Raw genomic sequence first — 27,986 nt, forward strand, 5'->3', positions numbered from 1 at the left:
TGAGGACAAAAGGAGGCAGAGCTAACTAGCAGACGATACGTTAACAATCTGATTATTAAGCAGTGGCTGCTGTTTCTGAGCCTCATCATTTCAGGTCTGCCTGAAATAGAAGTTAAGAGGCTTAAGACCGCTGCTCCTTAAAGGGACATGAAAACCCAAAAAATTTATTTCATGATGCAGATAGAGAATACAATTTTAAACAACTTTCCCATGTACTTATTTAATTTTGCTTTGTTCTCTTGTTATCCTTTGCTGAAAGGTTTATCCATGAAAGCTGAAGAGCAGCAAATAACCTAGGTTCTAGCTGCTGATTGGTGGCTGCATATATATATATATATTGATTGTCATTGGCTCACCCATGGGTTCAGTTAGAAACCAGTAGTGCATTGCTGCTCCTTCAACAAATGATACCAAGAGAATGAAGCTTGACTGTTGTTAAATCTATCCCATAGAGTAAGGTACAATATAAATGCATGTTTGGGGGTTAAATTATTATTATTAAGGATTAGTTATAAAGCGGCAACAAATTCTGCAGCGCTAAACAAAGTTCAGTACATTCATGAGGTGCATTACATTACATATGCCAACAAGTACAATAAAGGTAGGTTACCTTTAAGGGGGTACATTACAATCATTGCAGTATTTAAAGGGACATGAAACCCAAAGTGTTTTTTTTCATGATTCAGAAGAAGCATGCAATTTTAAGTAACTTTCAAATGTATTTCTATTATATTTTTTTTTTCTCTTTGTTGAAAAGAATACCTAGATAGGCTCAGAAGCTGCTGGTTGGTGGCGGCACATATACGCCTCTTCTCATTGGCTTTCAGCTGGCTCCCAGTAGTTTCCTTTGGGCCTCGTCAGTGAGGTGTAGCCATATACCGCTAAGCACATTGGGCAAGTAGTCCACGTCTGGTTTCCTCCAGACTTTCCCCAGGGTCATAATACAAATATATTCAGCACGCGAAACAGTCTGCCAAGAACTAACAACAACCACCTGGGCCGAAACAATCGTCTGGTGTTGTCACGTTCCTTGTTCAAAGGAGAATTGCCTGGTATTTCAGACTGAACTGACCTTACTCGGCGGAATCAGACTGAAAAGTTCAACTGGGCTAAAAGAGGCTGCTTCTAGGTGGTAACTCGCCATAGAACAAGCTACTGAGCTGTTGTTCGTTCTTGGCAGAGCATTTCCCTCTTTGTATGCTTATACTCCTGAACTTACCTTCCTGCTTTCAACAAAGGATAACACGAAAACAAAGAAATTTGATCATAAAAATAAATTGCAAAGTTGTTTAAAATTGTATGCTCTATCTGAAGCATGAAAGAAAACTTTTGGGTTTTATGTATCTTTAATTGTTTGCACACAGCTCCTTTAACTTTATTTTGTCATTTGAACTAGTTGCTTTTGGCTGTAGAAACTTTCATCTATTCTTAAAGTATGAATAACTAACGTATTCTCTGTAGAAAAGTTTTGTTAACAGGAGCTAGATATTTTTGTATCTGAATTAGTTGGTTGTGCCCGGCCATAATTAACATTTCAATTCATATCTATGTTTAGACATAGATAACATCAGCAGGTCTGCTTTACCTACAGGATCAGCTAATTTTTATAGGCATGTCCTTGGTAACAAGTGATCATTTTAATTAGACATGTGCGTCTGGTTTCGGCCGAATTTTGTTTTCCGCCAAATTTTGGCCAATTAAGAGATTCAAATGCATCCAAAGCTCCAAATTGGCACCATAACTAAAATCCCCAAAAATCCAAAAATTAAAAATTAGTTTCCGAATTTACGGATACATTATTCATAGTTCTAACTAAACCTATTAACCCCTAAACCGCCGTTCCCAAACATTGCCAACACTAACTAAACCTATTAACCCCTAAGCCGCAGTTCCCCCGACATTGTCGACACTAACTGAAACACTAACACCTAGATTTAGAGTTCTGCGTTAGCTGTCAAAACCAGCGTTAGGGGCTTCTAACGCTGGTTTTGGGCTACCACTGGTATTTAGAGTCGTGTAGGTAAAGGTCTAACGCTCACTTTGCAGCCGCGACTTTTCCATACCGCAGATCCCCCTACGCCATTTGCGTATCCTATCTTTTCAATGGGATCTTTCTAACGCCGGTATTTAGAGTCTTGGCTGAAGTGAGCGTTAGAACACTAACTACAAGACTCCAGCCACAGAGAAAAGCCAGGAGTTAAAAGCTTTCTGGGCTAACGCCGGTTCATAAAGCTCTTAACTACTGTGCTCTAAAGTACACTAACACCCATGAACTACCTATGTACCCCTAAACCGAGGCCCCCCCACATCGCCACCACTCTAATAAATTTTTTAACCCCTAATCTGCCGACCGCACACCGCCGCAACCTACATTATCCCTATGTACCCCTAATCTGCTGCCCCTAACACCGCCGACCCCTATATTATGTTTATTAACCCCTAATCTGCCGCCCCCAACGTCGCCGCCACCTACCTACAATTATTAACCCCTAATCTGCCGACCGGACCTCACCGCTACTATAATAAAGTTATTAACCCTTAATCCGCCTCACTCCCACCTCAAAAACCCTATTATAAATAGTATTAACCCCTAATCTGCCCTCCCTAACATAGCCGAGACCTAACTTCAAGTATTAACCCCTAATCTGCCGACCGGACATCGCCGCTACTCTAATAAATGTATTAACCCCTAAAGCTAAGTCTAACCCTAACCCTAACACCCCCCTAAGTTAAATATAATTTTTATCTAACGAAATAAAATAAATCTTATTAAATAAATTATTTCTATTTAAAGCTAAATACTTACCTGTAAAATAAACCCTAATATAGCTACAATATAAATAATAATTATATTGTAGTTATTTTAGGATTAATATTTATTTTACAGGCAACTTTGTATTTATTTTAACCAGGTACAATAGCTATTAAATAGTTAATAACTATTCAATAGCTACCTAGTTAAAATAATTACAAAATTACCTGTAAAATAAATCCTAACCTAAGTTACAATTAAACCTAACACTATACTATCAATAAATAAATTTAATAAACTACCTACAATTATCTACAATTAAACCTAACACTACACTATCAATAAATTAATTACATACAAATACCTACAAATAAATACAATTAAATAAACTAACTAAAGTACAAAAAATAAAAAAAGAACTAAGTTACAAAAAATAAAAAAATAATTTACAAACATTATAAAAATATTACAACAATTTTAAGCTAATTACACCTACTCTAAGCCCCCTAATAAAATAACAAAGCCCCCCAAAATAAAAAAATGCCCAACCCTATTCTAAAATAAAAATTGAAAAGCTCTTTTACCTTACCAACCCTTAAAAGGGCCTTTTGCGGGGCATGCCCCAAAGAATTCTGCTCTTTTGCCTGTAAAAAAAAACGTACAATACCCCCCAACATTACAACCCACCACCCACATACCCCTAATCTAACCCAAACCCCCTTTAAATAAACCTAACACTAAGCCCCTGAAGATCTCCCTACCTTGTCTTCACCACGCCGGGTATCACCGATCCGTCCAGAAGAGGGTCGGAAGTCTTCATCCAATCCGGGCGATGTCTTCATCCAAGCCCAAGCGGGGGCTGAAGAGGTCCATCATCCGGCTGAAGTCTTGATCCAAGCGGGGGCTGAAGAGGTCCATCATCCGGCTGAAATCTTGATCCAAGCGGGGGCTGAAGAGGTCCATCATCCGGCTGAAGTCTTCTATCAAGCGGCATCTTCAATCTTCTTTCTTCCGGCTCCATCTTCATCCCGCCAACGCGGAACATCCATCCTGGCCGACGACTTCCCGACGAATGACGGTTCCTTTAAGGGACGTCATCCAAGATGGCGTACCTCAAATTCCGATTGGCTGATAGGATTCTATCAGCCAATCGGAACTAAGGTAGGAAAATTCTGATTGGCTGAAGCCGGATGATGGACCTCTTCAGCCCCCGCTTGGACCAGAACTTCAGCCAGATGATGGACCTCTTCAGCCCCCGCTTGGCTCAAGACTTCAGCCGGATGATGGACCTCTTCAGCCCCCGCTTGGATCAAGACTTCAGCCGGATGATGGACCTCTTCAGCCCCCGCTTGGGCTTGGATGAAGACATCGCCCGGATTGGATGAAGCCTTCCGACCCTCTTCTGGACGGATCGGTGATACCCGGCGTGGTGAAGACAAGGTAGGGAGATCTTCAGGGGCTTAGTGTTAGGTTTATTTAAGGGGGGTTTGGGTTAGATTAGGGGTATGTGGGTGGTGGGTTGTAATGTTGGGGGGGTATTGTATATTTTTTTTTACAGGCAAAAGAGCAGAATTCTTTGGGGCATGCCCCGCAAAAGGCCCTTTTAAGGGCTGGTAAGGTAAAAGAGCTTTTCAATTTTTATTTTAGAATAGGGTAGTGCATTTTTTTATTTTGGGGGGCTTTGTTATTTTATTAGGAGGCTTAGAGTAGGTGTAATTAGCTTAAAATTGTTGTAATATTTTTATAATGTTTGTAAATTATTTTTTTATTTTTTGTAACTTAGTTCTTTTTTATTTTTTGTACTTTAGTTAGTTTATTTAATTGTATTTATTTGTAGGTATTTGTATGTAATTATTTTATTAATAGTGTAGTGTTAGGTTTAATTGTAGATAATTGTAGGTAGTTTATTAAATGTATTTATTGATAGTGTAGTGTTAGGTTTAATTGTAACTTAGGTTAGGATTTATTTTACAGGTAATTTTGTAATTATTTTAACTATTTAATAGCTATTGTACCTAGTTAAAATAAATACAAAGTTGCCTGTAAAATAAATATTAATCCTAAAATAGCTACAATATAATTATTATTTATATTGTAGCTATATTAGGGTTTATTTTACAGGTAAGTATTTAGCTTTAAATAGGAATAATTTATTTAATAAGAAATAATTTATTTTGTTAGATAAAAATTATATTTAACTTAGGGGGGTGTTAGGGTTAGACTTTAGGGGTTAATACATTTCTTAGAGTAGCGGCGAGGTCCGGTCGGCAGATTAGGGGTTAATACTTGAAGTTAGGTGTCGGCGTTGTTAGGGAGGGCAGATTAGGGGTTAATACTATTTATTATAGGGTTTTTGAGGCGGGAGTGAGGCGGATTAGGGATTAATAACTTTATTAGAGTAGCGGTGAGGTCCGGTCGGCAGATTAGGGGTTAATAATTGTAGGTGGCGGCGACGTTGGGGGCCGCAGATTGGGGGTTAATAAATATAATATAGGGGTCGGCGGTGTTAGGGCAGCAGATTAGGGATAACGTAGGTTGCGGCGGTGTACGGAGCGGCAGATTAGGGGTTAATAATAATATGCAGGGGTCAGCGATAGCGGGGGCGGCAGATTAGGGGTTAATAAGTGTAAGGTTAGGGGTGTTTAGACTCGGGGTACATGTTAGGGTGTTAGGTGCAGACTTAGGAAGTGTTTCCCCATAGGAAACAATGGGGCTGCGTTAGGAGCTGAACGCTGCTTTTTTGCAGGTGTTAGGTTTTTTTTCAGCTCAAACGGCCCCATTGTTTCCTATGGGGGAATCGTGCACGAGCACGTTTTTGAAGCTGGCCGTGTCCGTAAGCACCGCTGGTATTTAAAGTGTCAGTGGCGGTAAATTATGCTCTACGCTCCCTTTTTGGAGCCTAACGCAGCCCTTCTGTGAACTCTAAATACCAGCAGTATTTAAAAGGTGCGGGGGGAAAAAAGCAGAACTCTAAATCTAGGCGTAAATAAACCTATTAACCCCTAAATTGCCATTCCCAAACATCACCAACCCTAACTAAACCTATTAACCCCTAAACCGCCGTTCCCAAACATCGCCAACACTAGCTAAACTTATTAACCCCTAAACCGCCGGCCCCCACATTGCAACAGCCTAAATTAAACTATTAACCCCTAAACCTAACACCCCCTAACTTTAACATAATTAAAATAGACCTAAATTAAAGTTACAATTATTAACTAACTACCTATTTAAAAATAAATACAAACTTACCTGTGAAATTAAAATAAAACCTAAGCTAGCTACAATATAACTATTTACTAACTACCTAGTTAAAATAAATACAAACTTACCTGTGAAATAACAATAAAAGCTAAGCTTACACTAATAAGACCTAACATTGCTAAAAATAAAAAACCTAACATTACTAAAAATAAAAAAACCTAAGATTACTAAAAAATTAAAACTACCATTACAAAAAATAACAAACGAAATTATCCAAAATAGTAAAAATTATTGCTATTCTAATACCCCGTTTAAAAAAAAAAAAAAAGCACCCAAAATAAAAAAACAATCTATAATAAACTAACTAATAACTTAAAAGGGCCTTTTGTAGGGCATTGCCCTAAAGTTAACAGCTCTTTTGCAAACAAATAAAAACAAACACCCCCTAACATTACAAACCCCCACCTCCTCAAACCCATAAAATTAAAAAAAACCTAACTAAAAAAAACGAACCTACCCATTGCCCTGAAAAGGGCATTTGTATGGGCAATGCCCTTAAAAGGGCATTTAGCTCTTTTACTGCCATTAAAAACAAAATTTATGCTTACCTGATAAATTTATTTCTCTTGTGGTGTATCCAGTCCACGGATTCATCCATTACTTGTGGGATATTCTCCTTCCCAACAGGAAGCTCCAAGAGGATCACCCACAGCAGAGCTGTCTATATAGCTCCTCCCCTAACTGCCACCTCCAGTCATTCGACCGAAGACAAGCAAGAGAAAGGAGAAACTATAGGGTGCAGTGGTGACTGTAGTTTAAAAATAAAAAACACCTGCCTTAAAATGACAGGGCGGGCCGTGGACTGTATACACCACAAGAGAAATAAATTTATCAGGTAAGCATAAATTTTGTTTTCTCTTGTAAGGTGTATCCTGTCCACAGATTCATCCATTACTTGTGGGATACCAATACCAAAGCTAAAGGACATGGATGAAGGGAGGGACAAGGCAGGCGCTTAAACGGAAGGCACCACTGCCTGTAAGACCTTTCTCCCAAAAATAGCCTCCGAAGAAGCAAAAGTATCAAATTTGTAGAATTTAGAAAAAGTATGAAGCGAAGACCAAGTCGCCGCCCTACAAATCTGTTCAACAGAAGCCTCATTTTTAAAAGCCCATGTGGAAGCCACCGCTCTAGTGGAATGAGCTGTAATTCTTTCAGGAGGCTGCTGGCCACTTGGCCAGCAGTATCGTAAGCTAAGCGGATTATACTTCTTAACCAAAAAGAAAGAGAAGTTGCTGAAGCCTTTTGGCCTCTTCTCTGTCCAGAGTAAACAACAAACAATGCCGATGTTTGACGAAAATCCTTAGTAGCTTGTAAATAAAACTTTAAAGCACAAACCACGTCAAGATTATGTAATAGACGTTCCATCTTTGAAGAAGGATTAGGACACAGTGACGGAACAACAATCTCCTGATTGATATTCTTATTAGATACCACCTTAGGAAGAAACCCAGGTTTGGTACGCAAAACTACCTTATCTGCATGGAAGATCAGATAAGGGGAATCACACTGTAAGGCAGATAACTCTGAAACTCTTCGAGCCGAAGAAATAGCTACCAAAAACAGAACTTTCCAAGATAAAAGCTTGATATCTATGGAATGCAGAGGTTCAAACGGAACCCCTTGAAGAACCTTAAGAACTAAATTTAAACTCCATGGCGGAGCAACAGGTTTAAACACAGGCTTGATTCTTAACTAAAGCCTGACAAAACACCTGAACGTCTGGAACATCCGCCAGACGCTTGTGCAAAAGAATAGACAGAGCAGAAATCTGTCCCTTTAAGGAACTAGCAGACAATCCCTTCTCCAATCCCTCTTGGAGAAAAGATAATATCCTGGGAATCCTGACTTTACTCCATGAGTAACCCTTGGATTCACACCAATGAAGATATTTACACCATATCTTATGATAGATTTTCCTGGTGACAGGCTTTCGAGCCTGAATTAAGGTATCAATGACTGACTCGGAGAAACCACGTTTTGATAAAATCAAGCGTTCAATCTCCAAGCAGTCAGACGCAGAGAAATTAGATTTGGATGGTTGAAAGGACCCTGAAGTAGAAGGTCCTGTCTCAGAGTCCATGGTGGAAGGGATGACATGTCCACCAGATCTGCATACCAAGTCCTGCGTGGTCACGCAGGTGCTATCAAAATCACCAAAGCTCTCTCCTGCTTGATCTTGGCAATCAGACGAGGGAGCAGAGGAAACGGTGGAAACACATAAGCCAGGTTGAAGGACCATGGCGCTGCTAGAGCATCTATCAGCGCTGCCTTGGGATCCCTGGACCTGGATCCGTAACAAGGAAGCTTGGCGTTCTGACGAGACGCCATGAGATCCAGTTCTGGTTTGCCCCAAAGTTGAATCAACTGTGCAAACACCTCCGGATGGAGTTCCCACTCCCCCGGATGAAAAGTCTGTCGACTTAGAAAATCCGCCTCCCAGTTCTCTACTCCTGGGATATAGATAGCTGATAGATGGCAAGAGTGAACCTCTGCCCATAGGATTATTTTTGAAACCTCCAACATTGCTAGGGAACTCCTTGTTCCCCCTTGATGGTTGATGTAGGCTACAGTAGTGATATTGTCCGACTGAAATCTGATGAACCTGACCGCAGCAAGCTGAGGCCAAGCCTGAAGAGCATTCAATATCGCTCTTAGTTCCAGGATGTTTATCGGAAGGAGTGCCTCCTCCTGAGTCCACGAGCCCTGAGCCTTCAGGGAGTTCCAGACTGCACCCCAGCCCAGAAGGCTGGCATCTGTCGTTACTATTGTCCAATCTGGCCTGCAGAAAGGTCATACCCTTGGACAGATGGACCCGAGATAGCCACTAGAGAAGAGAATCCCTGGTCTCATGATCCAGATTTAGTAGAGGGGACAAATCTGTGAAATCCCCATTCCACTGACTGAGCATGCAGAGTTGCAGTGGTCTGAGATGCAGGTGGGCAAATGGCACTATGTCCATTGCCACTACCATTAAGCCGATTACTTCCATACACTGAGCCACTGAAGGGCGAGAAGTAGAATAAAGAACACGGCAGGAATTTAGAAGTTTTGACAACCTGGCCTCTGTCAGGTAAATCTTCATTTCTACAGAATCTATCAGAGTTCCTAGGAAGGAAACTCTTGTGAGAGGGGATAGAGAACTCTTTTCTTCATTCACTTTCCACCCATGAGACCTCAGGAATGCCAGCACAATGTCCGTATGGGACCTGGCGATTTGAAAATTCGATGCCTGTATCAGAATGTCATCTAAGTAAGGGGCTACTGCTATACCCCGCGGCCTTAGGACCGCTAGGAGTGACCCTAGAACCTTCATAAAGATTCTTGGTGCCGTGGCTAACCCAAAGGGAAGAGCCACAAACTGGTAATGCCTGTCTAGGAAGGCGAACCTGAGAAACCGATGATGATCTCTGTGTATCGGAATGTGAAGATAAGCATCCTTTAAGTCCACGGTAGTCATATATTGACCCTCCTGGATCATAGGCAGGATGGTTAGAATAATCTCCATCTTGAAGGATGGGACCCTGAGAAATTTGTTTAGGAGCTTGAGATCTAAGATTGGTCTGAAAGTTCCCTCTTTCTTGGGAACTACAAACAGATTTGAATAGAAGCCTTGCCCCTGTTCCTCCTTTGGAACTGGGTGGATCACTCCCATAACTAGGAGGTCTTGAACACAATGTAAGAATGCCTCTCTCTTTATCTGGTTTGCAGATAATTGTGAGAGATGAAATCTCCCTTTTGGGGAAGAAGCTTTGAAGTCCAGAAGATATCCCTGGGACACAATTTCCAACGCCCAGGGATCCTGGACATCTCTTGCCCAAGCCTGGGCGAAGAGAGAACGTCTGCCCCCTACTAGATCCGTTTCCGGATCGGGGGCTGATCTTTCATGCTGTCTTAGAGGCAGCAGCAGGTTTTTTGGCCTGCTTTCCTTTGTTCCAAGCCTGGTTAGGTCTCCAGACCGGCTTGGACTGGGCAAAATTTCCCTCTTGTTTTGTATTAGAGGAAGTTGAAGCTGCGCCACTCTTGAAATTTCGAAAGGAACGAAAATTAGTCTGTTTGGTCCTTAATTTGTTGGACCTATCCTGAGGAAGGGCGTGACCTTTTCCTCCAGTAATATCAGAAATTATCTCCTTCAGTCCAGGCCCGAATAGGGTCTGCCCCTTGAAGGGAATATTGAGAAGCTTAGACTTTGAAGTAACGTCAGCTGACCAGGATTTAAGTCATAGCGCCCTACTCGCCTGAATAGCAAAGCCTGAGTTTTTAGCCGTTAGCTTGGTTAAATTAACAATATCGTCAGAAACAAATGAATTGGCTAGCTTAAGAGCTTTAAGCTTGTCAAGGATATCGTCCAATGGGGTTTCTACCTGTAGAGCCTCTTCTAGAGACTCAAACCAGAAGGCCGCAGCAGCAGTGACAGGGGCAATGCATGCAAGGGGTTGGAGAATAAAACCTTGTTGAATAAAAATTTTCTTAAGGTAACCCTCTAATTTTTTGTCCATTGGATCTAGAAAAGCACAACTGTCCTCGACAGGGATAGTTGTACGCTTCGCTAGGGTAAAGACTGCTCCCTCCACCTTAGGGACCGTTTGCCACAAGTCCCGTGTAGCGGCATCTATAGGAAACATCTTTCTAAAAACAGGAGGGGGAGAGAACGGTACACCCATTTCTGAAAACCTCTTAGGTATTGGAAAAACATCAGTGTAAACAGGCACTGCATAGTATTTATCCAATTTACACAATTTCTCTGGGACTACAATGGCGTCACAGTCATCCAGAGTTGCTAAAACCTCACTGAGCAACATGCGGAGGTGTTCAAGCTTAAATTTAAATGTAGACATATCAGAATCAGGTTGAAGTGTCTTCCCTGAATCAGAAAAATCACCCACAGATAGAAGCTCTCCTTCTTCGGCTTCTGCACATTGTGAGGGTATATCAGACATAGCTACTAAAGCGTCAGAGAGCTCTGTATTTGTTCTAGCCCCAGAGCTGTCTCGCTTTCCTTGTAACCCTGGCAGTTTGGACAATTCTTCTGTAAGAGTATGATTCATACCTGCCGCCATGTCTTGTAAAGTATACGCAATGGGCGCGCTAGATGTACTTGGCGTCCCTTGAGAGGGAGTTATAGGCTCTGAAATGTGGGGAGAGTTAGTCGGCATAACTTCCCCCTTGTCAATTTCCACTGGTGATAAATCTTTTAAAGCCAGAATATGGTCTTTATAACTTATAGTAAGATCAGTACATTTGGTACACATTCTAAGAGGGGGTTCCACAATGGCTTCTAAACATAATGAACAAGGAGTTTCCTCTATGTCATACATGTTTAACAGACTAGTAAAGAGACCAACAAGCTTTGAAAACACTTTAATTAATGTGAAAAAGCAGAATATAAAAAACGGTACTGTGCCTTTATGGGAAAAAACAAACACAAAAACTGCAAAACAGTGAAAAAAGCTAACTTTATGAAATTTTTACAGTGTGTATAACAGACTAAAATAGCATTGCACCCACTTGCAAATGGATGATTAACCCCACAGGCTCAAAAACGAAGCAAAAAAACGGTAAAACCATTATAACAGTCACAAGCAAACTGCCACAGCTCTACTGTGGCTCCTACCTTCCCATAAAACAACTTTTGTAGGCACAATAAACCCTTACAGAGGTCCAATATGTCAGGGGACTCCTTCAGGGAAGCTGGATGTCTCAAAATGTAAAAATAACTGCGCAATTAGAGCGCGAAAATAGGCCCCTCCCACCATGCACTCAAAGTGAAAGGGCCTTAAATAACTACTCCTAGGAGAAATCTAGCCAGCCATGTGGAAAACTAGGCCCCAAATAAAGATTTATCACCCTCAGTAAAAAAACGTTCTTTATATATATGCAAACGTTTTACATACTAAGCCATAATAGCAAGTAATATGAATATTACCCTTTACTGCAAGCATGATGCCAGTCGTTTATTAAATCACTGCATCAGGCTTACCTTAAATATATCAGGCACTGTCAGCATTTTCTAGTTCTTATCATCTCTCTAGAAAAAAATATACTGAACATACCTCAGGGCAGTTAATTCTGCAGGCCGTTCCCCCAGCTGAAGTTTCCCCATACTATTCAGTTATGTGTGAGAACAGCAGTGGACCTTAGTTACAACCTGCTAAGATCATCAAAAACCTCAGGTAAAACTCTTCTTCTAAAAAACAGTACAACGCCGGTACCGTTTAAAAATAACAAACTTTTGATTGAAGATAAACTACACTACTTCACCACATCTCTCTTGATACTTCCCTTGTCGAGAGCTGCAAGAGAATGACTGGAGGTGGCAGTTAGGGGAGGAGCTATATAGACAGCTCTGCTGTGGGTGATCCTCTTGCAGCTTCCTGTTGGCAAGGAGAATATCCCACAAGTAATGGATGAATCCGTGGACTGGATACACCTTACAAGAGAAAGGGCATTCAGCTCTTTTTTGGTCATTAAAATAAAAAAATCCCTAATCTAAAAAAAAACACCCCCCAAAAAAAAAAAAATACCTAACACTAACTCCAAAGTCAGTACTCACAGTTGCTGAAGTCCGGCGAAAGATCTTCATCCCAGAAGCGAAGCATCTTCATCCTGGCGGCTCCATCTGTATCCATTGCGGGACCGACATCTTCTATTATCACCCCAACGGAATGTTGGATGCACGGAGGCGGAGGTCGAGGCGGAGGTCCAGGAGGAGGTCCATCGGTTCAATGTGGAGGTCCTCTTCATGCGATCATCCGCCGCACACTGAGGATTCAATGCAGGTACCACTTTTATATTGGGGTACCGTTGCATTCCTATTGGCTGAAAAATTTAAATCAGCCAATAGGAATGAGAGCTGCTTAAATCCTATTGGCTGTTTAAATAAGCCAATAGGATTTAAGCAGCTCTAATTCCTATTGGCTGATTTTAATTTTTCAGCCAATAGGAATGCAACGTTACCCCAATATAAAAGGGGTACCTTGCATTGAATCCTCAGTTTGCAGTGGTCGATCGCATGAAGAGGACCTCCGCGTCGGACCAATGGACCTCCACCTGGACCTCCGCGCATCGACCGCTCCGCAGGGATGAAGAAGATGCCGGTTCTGTGATGGATGAAGATGGAGCACCTGTCTAATTTTAATGAGAAAAACTAGCTATTTACAATACAAATATTAACATGAAGGAAAAAAGCCAACATATTTAATACTCTGCAGTCAAAAAACAGAAGCCAGGGCAAATTTTAAACCACTCATAAAGTTCAGACCCAGATTTGAGTGTCCCCTGTTACCCCAGATGGTGGCCCTTGAGCAGTGTAGCAGTATATAGAGTACTTGACATCATAAAGTCATTGTGTAGGAACTGTTTCAAATATTCAACTATATTAACTTAATTTAGATTTTTTTTTCTGCATTTAACTGCAATCTGAGGTATCAATCAATGAGGTGGCAGTTTCCATATAACAACACTTAAAGGGATAGTAAACCCCAACATTTTCTTTTATGATTCAGATAGAACATACAATTTTAAACAACTTTGAAATTTAATTCTAGTATCAAATTTTCTTCATTCTTTTGTTATCCATTGCTGAAGGGACAGCATTGCACCACTGACAGGAAGCTGAAAATATCTATTTAACCAATCACAAGAGACAAATGTGTGCTGGCACCAAGTAGCAGCAGCTCCCACTAGTGTATGATATGTGCGTATTTATTTTTTAACAAGGGGTACTAAGAGAACGAAACACATTTGAAAATGGAAGTGAATTTAAAAGTGTCTTAAAATGATCTGCTCTGTCTGAATCATGCAAGTTTAATTTTGACTTTCCTATCCCTTTAAGAGAAACATTTATATAACAAAAACAATTCCGTACATTGTAAACTTACAGGCAGTCGTCAGAACTTTCTGCAATCAGGTTAATGACCTTTCCTTCATGACAAACGATCTGCAGACAGCAGTCCTTGGTTTTTCCTTCTGGAAGGTTTAAATCTATTGCAAAAACAGTTACAGTAAGTTACAAAAATTTGGCTTTCAAATGTTACAATTCTAAGACACAGACAATGATTTCTTTTAATGGATTTTCATGCTTTTGATCCATTTATGTCGAAACAAACATTAATGCCATAACCTTAGTGTATACTGTTGCAATGCAACATTCCATGATTAATGGGATTGTGCATCCAATCCAGAGCCTATACAAAAACAATCTAGAGCAGTGCAAATTTAAATTTTGATCCTTCTATCCTTTAAGCATTGACTGTATACTAATGTACCTGCAGCCAATCCAGAGCCTATACAAACACAATTAAGAGGAGAGCACACCTGAGGGCAGTGAAAGGCACATAGGCAGCAGAAACTGTGGAGCATTCCAGATGAACAATAAGGGATTCTTGTTATCATTTAAAACCATTCTCATTTTCTGTCACCTAAATTACAAGTTATGCGCTAAACCCAGTGCATAAATAACGCGTTATGTTGTGCGTTATGGTGTGTTTAGCTTCATACCGCACAAAACCCAAGTCTTGACTTGACGTACTCGTGCACCTACGATTGCGGAATGGCGATCGTTATAACCCAATCCCCATTGATGTCTATGGAGATAAGAAAGTTATGTAAACACCCTAACAAAAAACCCTAGTCTGAATACCCCTAACACGCCCCCCCACCACCCCCGACATTGCAAACCTTAATTAAGTTATTAACCCCTAAACAGCCACCCCGTCATCACCGACACTAAATAAAGTTATTAACCCCTAAACTGCCGCCCCCGACATCGACAACACTAAATAAAGTTAGTAACCCCTAAACCGCCGCCCACCCGCACCACTAACACCTAAATAAAGATATTAACCCCTAAACCGATGCCCCGACATCGCTGACACTAAATAAACCTATTAACCCGTAAACCGCTGACCCCCACATTGCCAACACAACAATAAACCTATTAATCCCTAATCCACCGCATCCCGCATTGCAAATACTAAACTAAACCTATTAACCCCTAAACCGCCAGCCCCCCACATTGCAACACACTAAATTAAACTATTAACCCCTAAACCTAACACCTCCTAACTTTAAATTCAAGTTACAATATAACTACCTTAAAATAAATAAAACTTACCTGTGAAATAAATAAAACCTAAGCATTACTATTTTAAAAAACTAAAATAAACTAAAAAAAAAAAAAAAACTAAATTACAAAATTAAAAAAACTATGAAAAAAACCCCAACTAAAATAAAGAAAACAGTCTAAAATTAAGAAAAGTAATAAAATCCTAAGTTTACAAAAAATAATAAATAAAATTGTCCAAAATAATAAAAATGTAAACCTAATCTAATACCCCTATAAAAACAAAAAAGCCTCCCCAAAATTAAAACACCCCCTAACAATAAACTACTAATAGCCCTTAAAATGGCCTTTTGTAGGGCATTGCCCTGAAGAAATTAGCTCTTTTACATAAAAAAATTACGAAGTACCCCCTAACAGTAAAACCCCTGACCCACCCAACCCCCCAAAATAAAAAAACCTCTCTCTAAAAACACTTTAGCTACCCATCTTCTTCAAGGTGGAGTAAAGTCTTCATCCAGGCGGCGACATCTTCATCCAGCGTGGGGACATCTTCTTTCTTCATCCCGGTGGCGCGGAGCTGTGGCGGCACGGAGCAGGTTCGCCGGCGGCGTGGACGTCCAACACGGAGCCTCCTCTTCATGCAATCTCCGCAGCACACTGAAGATTGAATGCAAGGTACCCCTTTTATATTAGAGTACCTTGCATTCCTATTGGCTGAAATTTTGAAAATCAGCCAATAGGATGAGAGATGCTTAAATCCTATTGGCTGTTCAAATCAGCCAGTAGGATTTAAGCAGCTCTCAGGGACGGAACTACCATTGGTGCAGCAGGTGTAGTTGCACCGGGGCCCAAGAACTGGAGAGGGCCTATAACAAACAGTCTATACATAGGTGTGTACAGAATGTTTACAATCCTAATGCAGGGAAACCTTTTATTAGTGCAGGCTGTAGGTCCATCCTATCTATCTATCTATCTATCTGTCCATCTATCCTCAAAATCATTATACAGAGGAGAATCTATATTAATATTTTTGATTTCTACTGAGTTACCATTGGGGGGGGGGTCCAAAATAAAAATATTGCACCAGGGCCCTCTGTTGAGTAGGTCTGCTACTGGCAGCTCTCATCCTATTGGCTGATTTCAAAATTTCAGCCAATAGGAATGCAAGGTACCCTAATATAAAAGGGGTACCTTGCATTAAATCTTCAGTGTGCAGCAGAGATCTCATAAAGATCAGGCTCCGTGTTAGACGTCCGCGTCGACAACGAACCTGCTCTGCGCCGCCACAGCTCTGTGCCACCGGGATTAAGAAAGAAGATGTCCCTGCGCTGGATGAAGGTGTTGCTGCCTGGATGAAGACCTTGAAGAAGATGGATGTCCGGACTTCAGGAACGGTGAGTACATTTTTTGTGCTATTGTTAGTTTTTTTTGGGGTGGATTTTTTTTCAGATTAGGGATCTTTTATTTTTTAATGGTCACTAAAGAGCTAATTGCCCTTTTAAGAGCAATGCCCATACAAATGCCCCTTTAGGGGCAATGGGAAGCTTAGGTTTTTTTAGAGTTAGGTTTTTTTTATTTTCCGGGGGGTTGGTTGGGTGGGGGGGTTACTGTTAGGGGGTACTCTGTAATTTTTTAATGTAAAAGAGCTGATTGCTTCAGGGCAATGCCCTACAAAAGGCCATTTTAAGGGCTATTGGTAGTTTATTGTTAGATTAGGGGTGTTTTTATTTTGCGGTGGCTTTTTTGTTTTTATAGGGGTATTATATTATGTTTCATTTTTATTATTTTGGATAATTTCGTTTATTATTTTTTGTAATCTTAGATTTTCGTAATTTTAGACTTTGTTGTTTTTTTTGTAATTTTAGTTGTTTTTTTCGAAGTGTTAGGATTTTTTAATTTTGTACTGTAATTTAGGTTTTTTAATTTTTAGTTTATTTTAGTTTTTTAAAATAGTAATGTTAGGTTTATTTATAGTTTAACAGGTAAGTTTTTATTTATTTTAAGGTAGTTATATTATAACTTTAATTTAAAGATAGGGGGTGTTTGGTTTAGGGGTTAGTAGTTTAATATAGTGTGTCGCGTTAATAGGTTTATTTTAGTATTAGCAATGTGGGAGCGGCGCTTTAGGGGCTAATAGGTTTATTTTAGTATTAGCGATATGGGGGGTTAGCAGGTTAGGGGTTAATACTTTAATTTAGTGTTGGCGATGTGGGTGGGCAGTGGTTTATGAGTAAATAGGTTTATTTAGTGTTGGTGATGTGGGTGGGCGGCGGATTAGGGGTTAATAGGTTTATTATAGTATTTGCAATGCGGGGGGGTTAATAGGTAGTTCATGGGTGTTAGTGTACTTTGTAACATTTTTGTTATGAGTTTTGTGAAACATTTTGTCTCGCAAAATCCATAACTACTGGTCTTTGATAGCGGAATGGATCGTGGCGGTATAAGCTATAACGCTAGAGTAATAGCCGGACCTCACAATCTATAATACGGATGACCTGAAAATTCCACACTCAAAAGCCATATTTTCAGTGCGGAATGGAGAGTTGCTTTATAGGCTAAAACGCTAGCGGTATAGCCGTACCACCGTGACTTGTAATCTAGGTCTATCTTAGGTATTTTACATGTTTCGTTTTAAGGATTTATCTTAGAACTTTTGCATAATGTTTTTTTTATGCCCCTAAAAAAAGATATTAGGGACAATTTCCCTTTTAACTGCAATTGTTAAAACCCTGGAACAGAGAGATCCAAATATTTCTGCTTTGGAACATTCCTAGTATAGTTTTGATATCAGCATGGGACGCATGATGCATTTTTTAAATATATCAGAGACACCCAAAGCAATCCATTAATGTAATAGAATACTATGAAAACACTATAAACTATGAAACATACAGTATATAGGTATTATTACAAACTATATTTTACCATTTAAAATTAAAAGTTTCCAGTGGGGTTCCTCCATAGGGTCAATAGGGGCAGCCCCCATACGTTTTTTGGACAAAAAATAAAATAAAAATTAATTAAATCAAATTCCAATGTGAGGTGGAGCAGTAAGGCTACTAGTTGTTTTTTCTTTTCAGGAGGGGGTGGAGCAGGAGGTTAGTTTAAATAATAATAAAAAGCGTAAAAAGAAAATACTGTCAAGATTTAAAGGGACACTGAACCCAAATTTTTTCTTTTGTGATTCAGATAGAGCATGAGATTTTAAGCAACTTTCTAATTTACTCCTATTATCAAATTTTCTTTATTCTCTTGGTATCTTTATTTGAAATGCAAGAATGTAAGTTTAGATGCCGGCCCATTTTTGGTGAACAACCTGGGTTATCCTTGCTAATAGGTGGATAAATTCATCCACCAATAAAAAAGTGCTGTCCAGAGTTCTGAAGAAAAAAAAAGCGTAGATGCCTTCTTTTTCAAATAAAGATAGCAAGAGAACAAATAAAAAATGATAATAGGAGTAAATTAGAAAGCTGCTCTATCTGAATCACAAAATAATTTTTTTTGGGTTCAGTGTCCCTTTAACCCCTTAATGACCACAGCACTTTTCCATTTTCTGTCCGTTTGGGACCAAGGCTATTTTTACATTTCTGCGGTGTTTGTGTTTAGCTGTAATTTTCCCCTTACACATTTAATGTACCCACACATATTATATACCATTTTTTTCGCTATTAAATGGACTTTCAAAATATACAATTATTTTCATCATATCTTATAATTTACTATAAAAAAAATTATAAAATATGAGGAAAAAATGGAAAAAAACACACTTTTTCTAACTTTGACCCCCAAAATCTGTTACACATCTGCAACCACCAAAAAAAACATATGCTAAATAGTTTCTAAATTTTGTACTGAGTTTAGAAATACCCAATGTTTACATGTTCTTTGCTTTTTTTGCAAGTTATAGGGCAATAAATACAAGTAGCACTTTGCTATTTCCAAACCACTTTATTTCAAAATTAGCGATAGTTACATTGGGACACTAATATCTTTCAGGAATCCCTGAATATCCATTGACATGTATATATTTTTTTTTAGAAGACATCCAAAAGTATTGATCTAGGCCCATTTTGGTATATTTCATGCCACCATTTCACCGCCAAATGCGATCAAATAAAAAAAATTGTTCACTTTTTCACAATTGTTTTCACAAACTTTAGGTTTCTCACTGAAATTATTTACAAACAACTTATGCAATTATAGCATAAATGGTTGTAAATGCTTCTCTGTGATCCCCTTTGTTCATAAATAGCAGACATATATGGCTTTGGTTTTGCTTTTTACTAATTAGAAGGCTGCTAAATGCGACTGTGCACCACACGTGTATTATGCCCAGCAGTGAAGGGGTTAATTAGGGAGCATGTAGGGAGCTTCTAGGGTTAATTTTAGCTTCAGTGTAGTGTAGTAGACAACCCCAAGTATTGATCTAGGCCCATTTTGGTATATTTCATGCCACCATTTCACCGCCAAATGCAATCAAATTAAAAAAAACGCTAAATTTTTCACAATTTTAGGTTTCTCACTGAAATTATTTACAAACAGCATGTGCAATTATGGCACAAATGATTGTAAATGCTTCTCTGGGATCCCCTTTGTTCAGAAATAGCAGACATATATGACTTTGGCGTTGCTTTTTGGTAATTAGAAGGCCGCTAAGTGCTGCTGCGCATCACACGTGTATTATGGCTAGCAGTGAAGGGGTTAATTAGGTAGTTTGTAGGGAGCTTGCAGGGTTAATTTTAGCTTTAGTGTAGAGATCAGCCTCCCACCTGACACATCAGACCCCCTGATCCCTCCCAAACAGCTCCCTTCCCTCCCCCACCCCACAATTGTCCCCGCCATCTTAAGTACTGGCAGAAAGTCTGCCAGTACTAAAATAAAAGTTTTTTTTTTAAAAAAAATAAAATAATTTTTAGCATATTTACATATGCTACTTTGTAGGATCCCCTCTTAGCCCCCAACCTCCCTGATCCCCCCAAAGCAGCTCTCTAACCCCCCCCCCCCCCTCTGCCTTATTGGGGGCCATCTTGGGTACTGGCAGTACCCAGTTTGCAAGATAAATGTGTTTTTTTTATTGTTATGTTCTTTTTCTGTAGTGTAGCTTCCCCCCCCCACAGACCAATCCCCCACCCCCTGACTAATGTATGTTTATATAAATATTTATTACTTTTTAAAACTTTTAATACATAATTTTTCTGTAGTGTAGCAGTTCCCACCCGCTCCCTCCCCGTGCGCGTGCCCTCATGAGAGCTTACGCTGCATCCAGGTGGATTCCGAAAAAGGCAGGGTGGTGAAAGAATCCATCCAGGTGGATTCTTTCACCACTCCTTTTGCTCCCTCTCCCCCCCCCTTTTTTGCTCTCTTTCCCCCCCTCTTTTGCTCTCTCTCCTCCCTCTTTTGCTCTCTCTCCCCCTCTCTTTTGCTCTCTCTCCCCCTCTTATGCTCTCCCTCTCCCCCTCTCTTTTGCTCTCCCCCCTCCCTTTTGCCCTCTCTCTCCCCTCTCTTTTGCTCTTTCTCCCCCTCTCTTTTTCTCACTCCCTCCCTCTCTCTCCCCCCTCTCTTTTGCTCTCTCTCCTCCCTCTCTTTTGCTCCCCCTCTCTTTTGCTCTTTCTCCCCTCTCTTTTGCTCTTTCTCCCCCCTCTTTTTGACCTCTCCCCATCTCTTTTGCTCTCTCTCCCCCTCTCTTTTGCACTCCCTCTCCCCCCTCTATTTTGCTCTTCCTCTCCCCCTCTCTTTTGCTATCCTTCTCCCCTATCTTTTGCTCTCTCTCCCCTCTCATTTGCTCTCTCTCTCTCCCCTCTCTTTTGCTCTCTCTCTCCCCTTTCTTTTTTTCTCTCTCTCTCTCCTCTCTCTTTTGCTCTCTCGCTCCCCTCGTTTGCTCTCTCTCTCCCCTCTCATTTGCTCTCTCTCTCCCCTCTCTTTTGCTCTCTCTTTCCCCTCTCTTTTGCGCTCTCCCCTTTTTTTCTCTGTCTCTCCTCTCTCTTTTGCTCTCTCTCTCTACCCTCTTTTGCTCTCTCCCTCCCCTCTCTATTGCTCTCCCCTCTCTTTTGCTCTCTCTCCCCTCTCTTTTGCTCTCTCTCTCCCCTCTCTTTTGCTCTCTCTCTTCCCTCTCTTTTGCTCTCTCTCTCTCCCCTATTTTGCTCTCTCTCCCTCCTCTCTTTTGCTTTCTCTCTTCCCTCTCTTTTGCTCTCTCTCTTCCCTCTCTTTTGCTCTCTCCCCTCTCTTTTGCTCTCTCTCTTCCCTCTCTTCTGCTCTCTCTCTCCCCTCTCTTTTGCTCTCTCTCTGTTTTGCTCTTCCTTCCCCGTCTTTTTTTTTTTTTTGTATTAGGGCATTCCCACTCCCTCCCCTTCCCTGCTGAGCCACCCACGCATACCTCCTGTCGGCACCAGCAGAAGATCATTACAGACAATGACACACAGAGTGTCAACGTCTGTAATGATCAGGCATCTGGTCTCATATGGAGGCGGAGCACCGATCGCGCTCCAGCTCCATATGCGGCAGATGCCTGAAGCTTCAGGAGCTCCAGGTCTCAGTTGTTACATTACAGCTGAGAGTTGGAGCTCCTGAAGCTGTCTTGTCACCGCGAGGTGGCTGCGCATGCATCCAACATTCCTTTGAGAATGCGTGCGCAACTGCCGACGGCAACGGACGTGTTACAAATGCGATTTTAGTTTAGATATGTGTATTTATGTATTTAAAGACATACATACACATAAACACATAAATACATATGTATACATATATAGACACATATAGACGTGCATTGGAGCCCTTTACACCCCTTAGTATATTTATTCAATATTCATATGTAATAAAGGCTTTAATTATGTATTTACACCTATATATAATCATATATATATATATAAATATGTATTTCTGAATAAATAGCATATTCTGTTATGTAAAGAATATATGTAAATGGGGGTGTATGAGAGAATGGGAAATATTGCTGATAATCTAGATTCTGGTGCCACCCTTAACCAGTAATGAAATTAAATTTATACAGGGAGATATAGTATCAGACCATATATTAATGGTCTGATAAAGTAAGGGAAATGAAGGCACACAGAGAATTTATTCCATACCAAAAAATAAATTTATTAATTATAATCCCTTGTCACATTTCGTGAAAAACTCTGCATTTGACTCAAACCAACACAAAATAAGGTAAACACCATATATATACAACACCTTAAATCTAAAGTAACAATGCCTGCAGGATATCTATAAAGCATACGTATGCTGCTAAGTCAGATAATATCTAAAACACACATTAATCAGGTTGCTAGAGTGTATATAGACCTAAAATAGAACAATCGTGCACATATCCTAATATTAGTTATAACATGTCTAAAGCAGTGTGTCAAAACATAACATAATGGAAAAAGTAAAATAAACCGCTGAGAAAAGTCTCTCTCAGAAGCTAGGAGGAAACACAGTTAGATCCTGCACTCGGTCCAGGAAAATGCAAAGTGAAAATACAGTCCTTTATGCAAAAGGTAAAGTAAACGTATTAGTTCTTACTGTGATCTGTTCCCAAAAGTAAGATTTTAAATCACTTGCCAGGATAGAGCATGCAGCGGTGAAACAAACTAGCTCTGTGTCCCAGGAGATTTTTCAAAGAAGCAGACCGCTCTCTCTGTGGCGTCTGATGTCACTGGGGGGGGAGGTGGTATAGCTTTGCAGGCTCTTCCAATCGGACTTGTAGGTAAAGTGCACTTTCCGTGTGTAGTAGTGATCAGCTGTACCGGCATCCGCCGCACCGAGAAAGAACCAGGCTTTCCCTAGGCTGATAGATCAAAGGCATCGGAGCGTACGTCAGGATATACGCAAACTTGCTCAGGTGGATACGATATGTATGTTCCTCTCGCTCTTAGCTTACGTGCATTAACTTAGACTCCACAGGTGCCTGTTTTCCAAGTCCTGTATTCGTTTCACAGGGCAACAGATGAAACACCAAACAGTCCTTATAGTAGCACAGACCATATGTTTTTTTGCAGCATGTTTCTTTAAAGTCAGCACATAAAACAGGTATGCAGATAAAGTGCAGGCAGTAAAAAGGTATAAAAGGCTATGCGTGTCCCATAGACCTTAGAACCTTAAACAGTTCTTATACACAGGAGTTAGTCGACCTGCTCCTGAATAAAACACTTCAGTGTTAAAAACACAAACCAACGATCGTTTCACCCCCACATCCAGTGTGTTTCACAGGGGTTCATCAGGGCTTGAATGAATCCTTACCGGATTTCCTCTTAAGATAAAGCTCACCTGACATTCCTCAGGTGTGCTTCCCCCACCTGGGGTAATTAATTAATTAAAGGTGTGTTCACATAAGAAAACATATTCCAGTTTAGAGATGCATATAATCAAAATACAAAAACCTTATGTGGAAAGTTGTGAAGATTCTAGTTATACACTAAAATCCTAGGGAAAGTAAAAGCCTAATTCCTCAGCTTTCTAACACTTATTGCCACAACAAAAAATGATGACACCTTACAAATATAGCACATGTCTTGTCTGAAAAGGGGAGAGTCCACTGACTATAAAAAACTAGCATACTCCAATTTATCATTAAGTCCTACTGGGTATCTAGTATTAAGTTTATAGATCCATTTTGTTTCTTTCTGCAATAGAACTTTGTCATTATTGCCACCTCTACCATTAGTTATCCCTTTGTCTATGATAGTAAATTTCAAAGATTCTACACTTCCATTATGGAACATGCCAAAGTGTCTTGCCACATTTGTGTCATTTTCATGAAGGATATCGTCCCGATGTTCCTGTACCCGGTCCTTTACTAACCTTTTGGTTTTTCCAACGTAAAAGACCGGGCACGAGCAGCGAAGAAGATAGATTACCCCTTCAGATTTGCAGTTGAAGAAGAATTTAATGTCAAAAACCTTATCACATGAAGTGAAGAACTGTTTGGTGCTATCCATGTGGGCACAGTACACACAGTGCCCACATGGATAGCTACCTTTTATTCCCTTGTCCCTTCTTAGCCAGTCTGCATTAGAGGGGCCTCTCACAAATTGACTCTGAACTAAGTGATCTCTCAAACTTAGTGCTTTTCTAGCTGTTAATAGTGGTTTTTCACCAATCGAATCCCTAACCTTGTCATCCAAGGTAAGTATATGCCAGTTATTAGCTAGTGCTGATCTAATATTGGACCATTGGTTATTAAACTTAGTGATAAATCTAATTTGCGTCTCTTTGGGCTTTGATTTATTGTTATACAGCAGGTGGTCTCTAGGAGTCTTTCGTGCCTTCCACAAGGCTTTTTTGAGACATTTATTAGAATATCCTCTTTTGAGAAACCTTTCTTTCATTAGGGCAGCATGTGTATCAAATTTTGTCAGTGATGAACAGTTTCTCCTAAGCCGGAGGAACTGTCCATACGGAATACCCTTAATCAGATGGACAGGATGACCACTGTCAGCATGTAAGATGCTGTTAGTGGCATTCTTTTTCCTGAAATTTTCTGTCACGATCTTCAAGCCTTCCTTCTTGATAGTAATATCAAGAAAGTTTAGTTCGGTCTTGTTTGTCTCTGATGTGAGGATGATGTTCCTGTCATTATGGTTAAGTTCATGAACAAAATCATGAAATTCTTCTACACTCCCATCCCATAGGACAAGAACATCATCCACATATCTAACCCACATTAACACCTTATTGTTAAAGGTGTCACTGTGTCGTTCAAATATATCTGACTCCCAAGCCCCCAAATGGAGGCAGGCGTAGGTGGGAGCACACACTGCCCCCATAGCTGTTCCCCGTATTTGTTTATAGATCTGTCCGTCAAACGTAAATACATTATTCTGGAGGACAAATCTAAGTAAAGAAATAACAAACTCAGAATGTTCTGAGAACAGGGGACCTTTTGTTTCCAAAAATTTCCTTATTGCCTGGAGTCCAATATCATGAGGAATAGAGGAGTATAGCCCCTCTACATCTAGAGAAGCTAACAGTGTATTATCATTTACTACCACTCCATCAAGTTTCCTCAAAAGATCCGCTGTGTCCTTAACATATGATGTTAAAGATAAAAGGAATGGACGTAGATATTTATCTACATATTCCCCAGCTTTCTCAGTGACACTGCCAATCCCTGACACGATAGGCCTTCCTGGGGGACATTTCAAGTTCTTGTGTAATTTCGGGAGAATATAGAAAACAGGCATTACAGGGAAATCAGAGACCAAGAACTTAAACTCTTTCTGATCTATGGTTCCCCTACATCTTGCTTCATTTAGAAGTTTAAATAGGGAATTCTGTATCTGTGCCAGGGGGTTGTGATCCAACCTTACATATTGGTTCTTGTCGTTCAATTGGCGTTTTGCTTCATTTACATAAAGCTGTTCATCCAGAAGGACTATAAAGAATATATGTATGTGTGTATTTATATATGTATGTGCGTATGCATATATATGGTTGTGTATGTGCGTATGTATATATGTATGTGCGTATGTATATATGTTTGTGTATGTGCGTATGTATATATGTATGTGTATGTGCGTATGTATATATGTATGTGTATGTGCGTATGTATATATGTATGTGCATATGTATATATATATTTGTGTATGTGTGAATGTATATATGTATGTGCATGTGCGTATATATATATATACAGTGGGGAAAAAAAGTATTTAGTCAGCCACCAATTGTGCAAGTTCTCCCACTTAAGAATATGAGAGAGGCCTGTAATTTTCATCATAGGTATACCTCAACTATGAGAGACAAAATGTGGAAACAAATCCAGACTATCACATTGTCTGATTTGGAAAGAATTTATTTGCAAATTATGGTGGAAAATAAGTATTTGGTCACCTACAAACAAGCAAGATTTCTGGCTCTCACATACCTGTATCTTCTTCTTTAAGAGGCTCCTCTGTCCTCCACTCATTACCTGTATTAATGGCTCCTGTTTGAACTTGTTATCAGTATAAAAGACACCTGTCCACAACCTCAAACAGTCACACTCCAAACTCCACTATGGTGAAGACCAAAGAGCTGTCGAAGGACACCAGAAACAAAATTGTAGACCTGCACCAGGCTGGGAAGACTGAATCTGCAATAGGCAAGCAGCTTGGTGTGAAGAAATCAACTGTGGGAGCAATAATTAGAAAATGGAAGACATACAAGACCACTGATAATCTCCCTTGATCTGGGGCTCCACGCAAGATCTCACGATGTGGGGTCAAAATGATCACATGAACGGTGAGCAAACATCCCAGAACCACACGGGGGGGCCTAGTGAATGACCTGCAGAGAGCTGGACCAACATAACAGAGGCTACCATCAGTAACACACTATGCTGCCAGGGACTCAGATCCTGCAGTGCCAGACGTGTCCCCCTGCTTAAGCCAGTACATGTCCGGGCCCGTCTGAAGTATGCTAGAGAGCCTTTGGATGATCCAGAAGCAGATTGGGAGAATGTCATATAGTCAGATGAAACTTGTCGTGTTTGGAGTAGAGAGAACACCATACTTACTGTGAAGCATGGGGGTGGCAACATCATGCTTTGGGGCTTTTTCTCTGCAAAGGGAACAGGACGACTGATCCGTGTACATGAAAGAATGAATGGGGCCATGTATCCTGAGATTTTGAGTGCAAACCTCCTTCCATCAGCAAGGGCATTGAAGATGAAATGTGGCTGGGTCATTCAGCATGACAATGATCTTAAACACACCGCCCGGGCAACGAAGGAGTTGCTTCATAAGAAGCAATTCAAGGTCCTGGAGTGGCCTAGCCAGTCTCCAGATCTCAACCCCATAGAAAACCTTTAGAGGGAGTTGAAAGTCCGTGTTGCCCAGTGACAGTCCCAAAACATCACTGCTCTAGAGGAGATCTGTATGCAGGAATGGGCCAACATACCAGTAGCAGTGTGTGACAACCTTGTGAAGACTTACAGAAAACGATTGACCTCTGTCATTGCCAACAAAGGATATATAACAAAGTATTGAGATGAACTTTTGTTATTGACCAAATACCTATTTTCCACCATAATTTGCAAATAAATTCTTTCCAATTCAGACAATGTGATTGTCTGGATTTGTTTCCACATTTTGTCTCTCATAGTTGAGGTATACCTATGATGAAAATTACAGGCCTCTCTCATCTTCTTAAGTGGGAGAACTTGCACAATTGGTGGCTGACTAAATACTTTTTTCCCCCACTGTATTTATATATATATATATATATATGTTTGTGTATTTGCATACGTATATATGTATGTGTATGTGCGTATGTATATATGTATGTGTATGTACGTATGTATATATATATATATATATGTTTGTGTATGTGTGTATGTATATATGTATGTGTATGTGCATATGTATATATGTTTGTGTATGTGCATATGTATATATGTATGTGTAAGTGCGTATTTATATATGTATGTGTATGTGCGTATGTATATATATATATATATATATATATATATGTATGTATGTGTATGTGCGTATGTATATATGTTTGTGTATGTGCGTATGTATATATGTATGTGCGTATGTATATATGTATGTGCGTATGTATATATATATATATATATATATATATATATGTAAGTGTATGTGCGTATGTATATATGTAAGTGTATGTACGTATGTATATATGTATGTGCGTATGTATATGTATGTGTATGTGCGTATGTATATATGTATGTGTGTATGTATGTATGTATGTATATATATATGTTTGTGCATGACTGTGCGTATGTATATATGTATGTGTATGTGCATATGTATATATATATATATGTTTGTGTATGTGCGTATGTATATATGTATGTGCGTATGTATATATATATGTATGTGCGTATGTATATATGTATGTGCGTATGTATATATATGTATGTGCATGTGCATATATATATATACTGTATATATATATATATAT

At 39.9% G+C, this 27,986-nt stretch overlaps 1 protein-coding gene across 3 annotated transcripts in view; it reads right to left on the reverse strand.

The window, feature by feature from the left end:
* The window catches only part of PLEKHB2 (pleckstrin homology domain containing B2), a 181,776-nt gene that overhangs the window by 20,677 nt on the left and 133,113 nt on the right, over positions 1-27,986 (reverse strand). For all 3 annotated transcript variants that reach the window (XM_053709871.1, XM_053709868.1, XM_053709870.1), the window contains one exon: positions 13,897-13,999. In XM_053709871.1, coding sequence (XP_053565846.1) covers positions 13,897-13,999 — 103 coding nt within the window. The remainder of the gene's footprint in view (positions 1-13,896; positions 14,000-27,986) is intronic.

Source organism: Bombina bombina, chromosome 4, assembly GCF_027579735.1.
Source record: "Bombina bombina isolate aBomBom1 chromosome 4, aBomBom1.pri, whole genome shotgun sequence".
In the NCBI taxonomy this organism is placed as follows: Eukaryota; Metazoa; Chordata; class Amphibia; order Anura; family Bombinatoridae; genus Bombina; species Bombina bombina.